At 48.2% G+C, this 11,178-nt stretch overlaps 1 protein-coding gene across 1 annotated transcript; it reads left to right on the forward strand.

Moving 5' to 3' along the window:
* Nucleotides 1–18: 18 nt before the first annotated feature.
* LOC108161256 lies at nucleotides 19–1,210 on the forward strand. Its single transcript, XM_017295478.2, has 2 exons — nucleotides 19–505; nucleotides 562–1,210. Exons 1-2 carry the CDS (start codon nucleotides 494–496, stop codon nucleotides 1,084–1,086), a joined length of 537 nt encoding a protein of 178 aa, XP_017150967.1. The 5' UTR covers nucleotides 19–493; the 3' UTR covers nucleotides 1,087–1,210.
* Nucleotides 1,211–11,178: the final 9,968 nt, after the last annotated feature.

Below are 11,178 nucleotides of genomic sequence, written 5' to 3' on the forward strand. Positions count from 1 at the left end.
TGCTGATTAAAAGTTGTCTGACAGGAAAATGCCTGGTCTGGTCTGCAGTGGAGCGTTCACTTTTCCAGCCGCCACAGCCACAGTGGCCACTGCCACTGCCACGGCTGACGGAAGCAATCGGAGCAGGAGTACGTGCAACAACCTTAACCCTAAAGACTGGACATTCACTTGATATCCACTTGAAGCACTTGATACCCGCTTGAACTCAATCTTGTTTCGATGTTGATATAACATTTCCCCGGGAAATGGCCATGGAAAATGCGGCACAATGGATATTATGCGAGCGAAATGGTAATGGCAATGCAATACTTTCTATTTCAATGTTACATCAGGGCCTGGGCGCGATCCCATTGCAAATCTTTCACTTTTGGGCGGCTTTGGCTGTGGATTTTGCTTTCGGAGGCTATAAAAGCCAGCGGATGGATGGCAACCATTCGCATTGGTCGATTGAGTTCCAGCCGCACAGCACACACTCAAGGACACACAGGACACCATGTGGAGGATAGTGAGTCCAACCCAGAGCTAGAACCGAAGCCGTTTTCAGACTTATACCTTCCGCAGATACTCGTACTGATTTGCGGCATACAGATGATCTGCGCCTCGGAGCACAGCGACGAGGGATGGTCAGGAGGGGATGGGGGCTCCCACTACGGTGGAAGCGGCGCCAGCGGCAGTGGCAGTGGGAGTAGCGGAGGAGGCGGTGAGGGACACTACCAGCATCATCATACACCCACCACATATTCGGAGATCTCCAAGCACGTGCCCGTGCATGTGATAGAGAAGATTCCACTGCCCATTCCCCATCCGGTGGCCGTGCAAGTGCCCAATGTGATCCGCTTGCAGATCCCCGAACCCTATGCCGTCCACGTGCCCGTCCAGCAGGAGATCCAAGTGCCAGTCTACAAGATAGTCCCAGAGATAACCGAACGGAAGATACCCTACACGGTGGAGAGGCCCTATCCCGTCGAAGTGGAGAAGCCCTATCCCGTGGAGGTGATCAAGCAGATCAGGATTCCAGTGCCGAAGCCCTATCCCGTTCCTATAACCATTTACAAGCATGTCCTGCAGAAGGAGCATGGCTGGTAGTGCACACTAAGGATAGTATAGGATAGGATGTGCAGACTCATTTCTTGTCAACCAGTATGGGCATTTGTATACCCTATTTCGTGAATATTATATAAAGATACTGTTTTCCAACCTGCTTTCAAACGTAATTTGTAAAGACATTAGATGGCATTTTGTTGGCCTATTCATGAATTCGATAAGTTTCTTGTATAGAAATCCTGATCCCTGTACCAATTCTTGGTCTCTGCATGAAGACTACTAATTGCAAAATATCGTTAAAATTTCTTTAAAATAGGGACTGAATAGTTTCTGCATTAATAAGAGCCTAGGATGACAAACACTTTCTCAATTCTATAACATCCATTTCGCAGGGTATGAGTATGCATGGAATTAGCAACATTTGTGTATGGAATTAGCAACTTTTGTGTATGGAATGGGACTCATTGTTGTCAATCGGGCCATTACCGATTACTTTGTTCCTTCGCGCTCTTAAAAGTCCTGTTACATGTCGTGTAGAATGTACAGTTACATGTAGGATACATGTATCCTAGGAAAGAGCTTTCGTCGAAGCTAAGCCAGAAACCACTCCCAAGAGAAAGCTCTCCCTACCTGTCTGTCTCTCTTCTGCAAATACATAATGGCCGTACACAAAGTGCATATACACACACACACCCATTACACACACATACTTATAGGACACACACACACACACATATATAGGATGTATGTATATAGGATTTTCCCTACCAAGTTCGTTAAACTTTTGCGCATAGAGGAGATTGCCGCGTTCTGTTCTGTGGGGCAGGCTTTACCTCAAACCGATGACGTGCGCACACTCCGCCCCCGCACCCCAGCACCGCCCACCTACCACCTGGACTCCTTGCGTTTGCTATATTTGATATCCTTTCTGTCCTTGACGGAAACGGAACGATGCATGGAATGCAAAAGATTCCGCGATTGTCAAAGCAATCAATGATTTCCATTTGTTGCGCACTCCATACGCAACACTCCAGCCCCCGCCCTTGCGGGGGCATGTGTGTGGAGGGGGCATTGCCCCATCTGTCCATCATTCAGTCATCCAATCAGTTAGTCAATCAACCGCAGCACCAGCTGCCATAAATTATTTATGCACAACTTGTAGCGCCCAAGTGCGCAGAATGTATCCAAAGGATATGCGGTGCGACTGACTCCCACTAATGCGACACATACGCGTACGAGGAGTACGACGATGTGTTTTTGTCTACGTGTTGTGAAACTTTAATTTTCCCTCTGTGTGGAAAATAGTTATCCTCCCCCCCCCTTCCCCACCCTCCCATTGTTCCATTCAAATCTCTTAGTCTTCTCTTAAAACTTGTCCTCGGGGAGGAGCTAAAGCCTCTTTTGAATGCATGCAAAATGAATGGAGACTTCCTTCCCGAATGTACGATTACGAATATATTATTCTGGGTACAAAGTCAGGCCACAAGTTTGTCCTAATTAGATTTTTGGGGCCCCACCCATGACGAAGGAGTGCATCCCCTCTCCTCTGGCCTTCCTAGAAGACTTCTAGTAGAAGTTTCTCCTGGTCAGGGGGCGGGGAGTTTCATTAAATTAATTCCCTCATTGTATATTGAATATTAGCTTCGAATGGATTCAGTTTAAAGCGTCGCCTAATGGCCGCAAATGCAATTGATGATGAATTCCCATCCGTTGCCCTGATGTCCCGATGTCAATCGATGACCTACGATGCAATCATTTGGAAAATTTTGTAATTTCACTGGCAGTTGGAAGAGCATCAGCTATCAGCCGATAATTGTCATGCGTGTAAGTGGGAGGTAGGTCGGGTGTACTGCGGTTTTAAAGGTCATTAAGCCAGGACACAGGACATGACGTGTGTGTGCCTGCATATCCAGAGAGCGATTGACAAGCGTTGGGCGGGGCAGGGGCAGGGGCAGGGGCAGGCACCAGAGGCACCAGAGGACTGGGGGTAATTAATATGCTAATAGACTTGGGAAAGGGTATCCTCCGATAGATTTCCATTCAACAATTATCCTTTGAGAGAGAGCAGCTCCATCAATAATTACGGTTCATTATCCTTTGATGGAAATTGCATTTAGCGAGTTCTCTCTCTGCCTCTGCCTCTGTCTCTGTCTCTATTTCTATCCTCCCAAAAAGGATTTACATTCAATAGATGATGCCATGCGGCAATTGAATACATCTGTGGCCTAAGCCAAGCCATCGATTGGGGGCACATGCCGCGTACCGCTTACCTCGTACGAGTAAAATGCAAATTCAATTGTCGGAACATTTGGTATTACTCCTACAGCAGCAGCAGGAGCAGCAGGAGCCAAATCTCTTCTCTGCCTGCAAGTCTGGCCCAAACAAATTTACAATCCTAAGCTCATGCGAGGATACACAGAGGATATCCAGATACAGAGGATACATACAGTACCCTACAGTGTATGTGTAGGTGTGTGTGTGTGCCCGGAACTTGGGATTTCTGGTCTCTGGATTCTCCCAAGCGAGGGAAAAACTTTTGCCGAAGCAGCGAGAAATGCGATTCGTGGAATTAATTTAAGTTAATTGATTTTTCTGCCAGGAGCGAAGCCTTTGCCCGTGCAAGACGTTTTCCCTTGGCCAGCAATCGAAGAGGAAAAGGAAGTGGAGGCCGAAGGCGCAGACGGAGACGGAGGCAAGGACGAGGCTGGGAGCGTGAATGAGGGCGGAAATTGACAACTGCCTCGAGTGTTGACTGCTGTAAGGGAAATACATTTCCATTCACACTCTTCCAAGCGCCCCATAGAGATGTCACTGATGTGTCGGGATGCCTGACAGGTGGATGGGCGGATGTCTGGCCTGGGCTGGGCAGGGGTGGGGTCCTTGATGAACTTCCTTGACAGGGAAGAGGAGGAGATAGGAGATGCTCCCGCTCTCTCCTCTTCTCTCCTCTCATTTCATGTGCGGATAAAAATATACCATTTCTGACACAGCGGGTGCCCTGTCCTTCCTTGTCCTGTCCTGCTGACTCCATGTCCTGTCCATAATCGATGACTAAAACTAGCAGCAGAGCTGCAGCTGAAGCTAAGGCTAAAGCTATGGTATTATTAACGCCGGATTTATCAATTGCCCAGCGATTCGAGAGTTTTCCTCCACATCCACATTGTCTATTTTTATTTTTAAGCATTTCAAAGGCTACACTCAGCGAAACAGAGCGAAACAGTGTGCTCCTTCTGTTCTGTCTCTTGTCTCCTGTCTCCTGTTGTCTAATGAAGTGTAAAGTGGTGTGAATGCATGGGAGACCCAGCCTTTGATGGAGCCCATTCTCTGCCAGGGAAAAATCCCCAGTGAAAAATCCCTCTGGCAAAATTATTGATTGGCGTCTAAACGTGTGTGTATATCTGTGTGTTTGTGTGTGTTTGTGTGTCTGTGTGTGTAGGTATAGATACAAACACTTGTCCCCCGTGCGCTGTTGGGCACAATTTACCTCTTATCCCTCCCTAATGTTATAATTAGTTTGCCCTGCAGCCGATGCCTCATCCATGTCCGTGTTCATGTCCGTGTTGCATGTTTGCGTTTCCCTTTCTTTGGGAGAAACCTCTCGCTTCTCTTGGGGCCCTCTTCTGCTATAAATAGCCGCCATTGAAGCACCACCAGGGGACCACCAAGAATAAACATTAAAAATTGTATACAAAAATATGAATCAATGGCGAAACACAAAGCCAAAGCCGAAGCCGAAGCATCATCCGCCTCCTTCTCATGCCCATCCGCGTCTCTCTCCCTCTCTCTATCTGTTTTTCAGAATAATGACAAATCCCCAGCAGAGGGTAAAAGTGAATGGAGGAGCCACACTAAAGTCATAAAAGTCGCGTGGACCAAATTAGGAAGAGCCCTGCTCTGCTCTTCTCTTCACTTCGCTCTGTTTGTGAAGGGAAGGAAAGCCCCTACATCTCCGCATCCTACGTAGTATTTTATGTGCACAACAATTTTAAATGACTTTGAGGAGACGACCCAGGAGGACACACGGACATAGGGACAGAGGGATACACACACGGATACACACACAGTGCGTATACACAGGAGCGGCATCCGAAAGTAACAGATAAGATTAGACGCCCGAGCCAGTGACAACAGGCGATGGGATGCGACGCGACGAGACGCGTGGCGGCGGCAGTCATCGTCAAGATGGCGCTCCTCCACGCCCCCTATTGAGTATGCGCTCTCGCTCCTACACTCGAAGAAAGGGTCCCATCACATCGCCAGCGATTTCTCCCAGTGTGGGCCATAAGCGAGTCAAGGTTAAGCTCCAAAATCGCTCGAAACGAAACGAAACGAGCCTCAGACTCAGACTCAGACCATCAAAGGCAAAAGTATTTTCACTTCTTTTTCTCACATTTTCCTCCTTTGGATTTTCCTTTTTTGCTGCTGCTGCTGATGCTTTTGTTTTGTTTCGGGTGTTGCTGCTGCGCGTGGCAGGGAAAACAGCTGGCTGGCTCGTAATGATTACGAGAGTTTTATGAGCGTTCGTTCTTGCTTGCTGCTGCTGCAGGCACCCGCCCCCGCCCCCGCCCACCGCCCACCGCCACCTACCCTACCTGGCTACCCCCCGCAGCACTCTATCATTCGCACATCGTTGGCCAAAGTTCGGAAGCGTTTATTGGAACGCCTCCTGTGCACCTCTTTCCACACCTCTCTCCCTCCCCCCCACATTTCTCCTCCTTGGAGATGGAATAAAGTTAAGCGATTATGGTTCGCTGCCTAGAAGTAGGCAACGATTTTTTCCCTGCCGGTAATAGGAAACAGGAAAAGTGGGAAAAGAGTGTCGGTAGGGAGGGGGTGTAAGGCAAAGACTGGGGATATTAAGAAAAATATATGCTCCCCATAAAAAGTAATGCAAAAATCTAAAATAAAACGTTTAAGATTCAGTTTGAAAATCCCCACAAAAGTTAAGAGCACCGAAAGCACTTTTTTTGGTGTGAAAAATTCATTTGTTTTCTTGGAGGTAAAAAGAAGTCCCAAAGAAACCGCACCTTTCCCCTCCCATCCTTGGGACTCGCATTTGGTTTATTTCTGTGAGGGCTTATTCCCTATATATAGAATCTCTCACTCTCTCGCTCTGACTCTCGGCGTCAAAAAAAACAAATTCACTTTCACTTTGATTTATGGGAAAAACCCGTGTTTATGGTGATGGTGTCGCAGAAGGTTTACTTTCATATTCTGTCATTCTGTCCCCGTAATTCTGGCGCCACCTTGCTGTTGTCTATTATCAAAATTGTGTCTTATATGTATCCCCCCCCTCCTGCCATCCTCTCTCTCTCACAATCTCTCTTTCCTGCCGTGCAGAACTTTTCCCCAGCATTTGGGTTGCGTGCAAAAATAGCCCCAAAAATAATAAAATAAAAATCTAAATGAGAAAATGTTTGTGCAGAAGGCGCATAAATCAAAAAAGAAAAGCACAAACACTGTCCCACACAGAAACATATATAATAAATACATACATATATATATATATATATGTATGCATGTTGCATGTAGTTGATGGCTTTGCATTTGGCAAACTATTTGAATATTATGCCAAAATGAAGGGCACTTCCTACCGCCATTCATCCCAAGGTCCTTCCTTCGGTTCGGTTCGAAGTGCGTTGTTATCGTTCGGATATTTGCATAGGGCATACGAATGCGCATACATACTTGTACTCGTACTCGCAGATCCCTGCCGATGTGTTGGGTGTGATGAGAAGGCATTAAAATACAACCTTGAGAATGCCAGACACGTATATTCCTATACCCCTGCTCCACCACTGTACTCTCCAGCACTCAGTCAGAGCCTCATAATGACAGTCCTCCCTCGCTCTCTCTCCCTCCCGCTGTCTCCCTGTCTCTGTGGTTGGAGAGTGGCTTTAAATCTTGGATGTTAAGGTTTTTGCGGTTTACGTGATGGGTGTCTCGGTCTCAACCCTTCAGAGCCCTGGAAAGTGCCTTCAATTTAACGTTTGAGCGGCTTTTCATTAGTTGGGATTAGTTGATCAATGTTCCATGTCGGAGAAGCATACCCTGTCTAAAGTTGGGGCATGCCCCTAACCTGCCATTCTTCGCCTCTGTAACTGTGGCTGTGCCCCAGTTTTTGGCTAATCAATATCCATGAAAGAGCACAAAACTGTTGGCTGTCTTTAAATATCTAGCGCGTGGGGCTGTTCTCCTCCTGCTGCTGCTGCTGCTGCTGCTGTGTCCTTTGGACCAGTTGCCAGAGCTACTTTTTGGTGGTACTTCACCTTCATGCCAGCCTCTCTGCCTCTGCCTCTGTGTGCCTCCTCCTTCTGTGGCAACTATCAGTGTTGAGTGAAAATCGCTGATGCGTGGTGGAGCGACGGCTGGAGAGGAGGCGCCCCCAAGCGAGCAGGGAAAATACATTTTCCCACTGAAGCAGCAGCAGCAGCAGCAGAGAAAGCAGAAGAGAAAGCAGCTTAAAGGTTGTGTTCGTGACCTTTGCCAGGCGTTTTATGGTTGTGTCTCCAACGTTCAACGTTCCAGTGCCGCCTGCGATTGCTTTGCCTTGCTGATTTGGCAGCCTCACACTTGCCACTTGCCACACCCGACCCGAAGAGGGGGATGCGGGGGAGGCAGGAGGAGACTCCTGCTAGTTGGTTGAAAACTCGTGGCATGCCGTGAAACGTGCCATAGCTCTCAGAGACGACACCCGCTGCTCTTGCCACGCACATTTTATGCTTTTCTTTCTATATAAAGGGGCGAGAGAGTGCTGCCGTGCCCCAAGCAGCCACTGCCACTCTGCCTCCCCTGCCGCCGCTGCACATTGCGTATACGCAACGTTGTCGCAGTGGCAAATTTTTGCCACAATTCCTTTGCAGCACCAGCAGCAGCGCCATTTGACCTTTAGTTTATTTGTGATTTTGTTCTGGTTTTTATTTCCTGCTGCAATCTGCAGGCCAATAAATAATACTCGTGTTCCGCAAAACTTTCTTCCCTCGGCCAAACTTTTGCACGGCATTTCTCTTTCAAAATTGCTTTTCGAGCTTATATTTATCGGAAATTTCAGCTAAAATTCCAATTAAGGGACACAAGTTCTCTGTAGAGGCATCGAGACCACAAATTGCATTTCCTAATTGATGTCTGGGATGTCTGTCCTCGGGGGAGTGCCAGAGTGCGATGTGAAGGCTGATTGATTCCGAAGTGCAGACAGGGCTGCAGAGAAGAAATCCTGTTCTGTTCGGCTGCTGCTGCATTCCTTTGTTCTGCGAGCATTTGCTGGGTGTCACCTCAGAGATGGAGCTGCCTGGCCACACATGATTGCCTCAGAGGGCCTTTGCCTCATTGGCTCATTTGGCTGGGCCCCAAGTGAGGCGCCTCTTGGGCCGTTAATGGTCTCTCTAGGCACTGCCTCGTTTTATGGCTGCCACGCGGCGGGGGTTCTGCGGCTCGTAATTGATATTAAGACAAAACGAGCCTAATGGGATCCCCCCCGCTCTCCACCCCCACACACACACAAACAAACAAACAAAAGCCGTAGAAAGTGGATTTATTTTTAGCCACAGAAACTTTTTCGGGGCTCATAAGTTTTTACGATCTCGTGAAATTACAGAATATGAAAATGAATGGAGATTGGAGTCGGATAGAGAGCTCGGCCATTAATAATCCTGTGAATATGGAATCCTGTGGGACCATCCATAGATTGTGCAAGGTTCGGCGTAAATCATTCCCAGGGATCGATGGGAAGGAGAATGGGATCTCCCGAAAGAACAGCCAAAACGAGACCTTCATAATTCACAGAAAATCAATTTGCGGGGAACAAAACTGTGCCGTCCATCGAATAAATCACAGAGAGAAAAGCAAGGGTTACATAAACGACAGCCTCTGGAAAGGCTTGCCAAAATTGAGAGAAAAATCAAGAGAAAAGAGTGGGAAAACTTTGCAAATAAATGGAATTATTTCCAGGGGCCTTGACAGTGGCTGCACTCGAGCAGAAATGATCAACTGCAGCCGGCAGGCGGCAGCCAGCAGCCAGCAGCCGGATGATGGCCCAAGGTAAATCCAGCAAGGAAGTCGAAGCCAACAGACACTGCAGCCAGCCAAAGCGGATGTATCACCGCACCATGCGAATGTAGGAGGCATGCGGCATAAAGGTAGTGCTAGTGGTAGTGTTACGGAGGAAGCCAGAAGCCACGAGCTGAACGCCTGAGCCGATTGGAGCCACCAGTCAGGCAGAGAGACAGGACAGAACAGGACAGGCAAGCATCCCCTTGGATGGTGGTTGTCAGGAGGGAGAGGGAGGTGGAGGCTGCCATGACGTTGCACTGCCAACTGCGGTCTGTGCGTCAGCCTTTAAGCCTTTTTAGTGACTGCTGGTCTGAGCCGATAAAACGCTTGAATGCTGCCATTCCCCGCTCCCCAATCCCCCATACCCAATGCCGTCCTCTGCCACATGGCACACTCAAGGGTTAAAGTTTGGGGCAATTTATGCGCAATGGACACACGCTAATGAAGCAAACCGAAAAGGGTGTGTGGGGGGTGGGGGGCCTGGCTAGAGCCTCCTCTGGCCGCCGCCGGCGGGTTCCTAATCCCTGACACGTGTTGCCCAAATACACACACACAAACAGAGGGGCAGAGAACGAGACAGAGGGAGAGAGAGAGAGAAAGAGAGGGACATTTGAAATGCGTTCCCACAATTATGGAAATGTTGTAAATAAAGAGAGAAACGGAGACAAGCCGAAGAGCGAATGCTCTTGCCTTGGAATAACCTTGAATTTAAAGCTATTTTCCTTCGATTGAGATCCACAAACATCCCTAAATGTAGTGAATGTGTTCCTTCGTTAGGGCACTGGAAAAGGACATCCATAATGGCCATCATCCTGATGGTTTAGGCCGCTTTCAGCGCGAAGGGAATGCAGACAAAACGGAAAAATGGTCAACAGAACGAAGAGAGAGAGGCAAAAGAAAAAACAGACCCCAGAGAGTGGCCACGAGAGGGGGGAGGGGGAAATCCCCCCTCCTGCATAGGCAGAACTCATCAGGTTTTGTGGTCAAAAATAAATAAAACAAAAGACGAAAGCAAAACGTAACGAAAGAAATGACAAATGAAAGACAAAAGAATATTTAGAAGAGAGAAAAAAAGGTTTCTGTCTTCTGTGATTCGAGAGAGAGACAGGGAGGGAGATGCAAATGTGGGAGCGTACCAGTCGAAAGGATTTCCAAATGAATTTTAAAGCCATGTCCAGTAATCCCCCATCTGCCAATGACAGTGGACAATCGACAATCAAATGGTGCCATCCTCCCCGCCCCCACCCTACCCCTCCCCTGACCAAGCTGTTGCAATCACCGAATTGGCCAGTCAAATTGTCTCAATCTTCATCCTCCATCTCTGACCGTGTCCCTGTGCTGCCATGGTCTCTGTCCATGGCCAGCTGTGGCCTTATATATCTTGGCCATGATTGCATTTCAATATGTTTTGCCGGACATTCCAAGGGAAAGCCACACAGAAAAAGAGCGCAATGCAATGCAATGGAAAGTGCATGGTGTGGATGTTTGGCATTTGCCAAAATCCCCTCTCCCCACCCGAAGGGGGTGGTGGGGGAGGGGAAGTTCAAGGACAATTATAGAAATGGAGACTCCCACATTCTACGCTTCAGTTTTTTCCTGCTACTTTTCCATTCAAGCTGCGGCCGTGACGTTTTATCAGCAGAAAAAAGCGCTCTAATGCGTCGCAGCCAGAAAGTAGGCAACGGATGCCAATGGGAATCGCTCTAATGCGTCGCAGCCCCAAAAGTAGGCAACGCAAAAGAAAAGGAGAGTGGGTACGGGAATGGGAATCCATTCAGGGGCTAAAAATAAAAGCCAAAGGAGGACTGAAAGGAGAGGGATGGGAAAGGGGAAGGAAAGGAAATGAATGACGCATATTACATTGAAACCGTTCTCTAAATGGCCAAAATGAGGCTGCGCGGTCGCGGGCACGGGGCACGGAACGGGAACACAAGCCAACTCGTTTGCTGCGGAAATGCAGCTGCCAGAAAATAAAGATGGAGGAAAATCCTAGTGCAAGAGAGAGAGAGAGAGAACGGGAGAGAAATGGGCTGCTAATTGCGTGCTCAAAGGAGGGGCAGCAGGGCATCCTTTCAGTGAGGGGAT

Source organism: Drosophila miranda, chromosome 4, assembly GCF_003369915.1.
Source record: "Drosophila miranda strain MSH22 chromosome 4, D.miranda_PacBio2.1, whole genome shotgun sequence".
Taxonomy (NCBI): Eukaryota; Metazoa; Arthropoda; class Insecta; order Diptera; family Drosophilidae; genus Drosophila; species Drosophila miranda.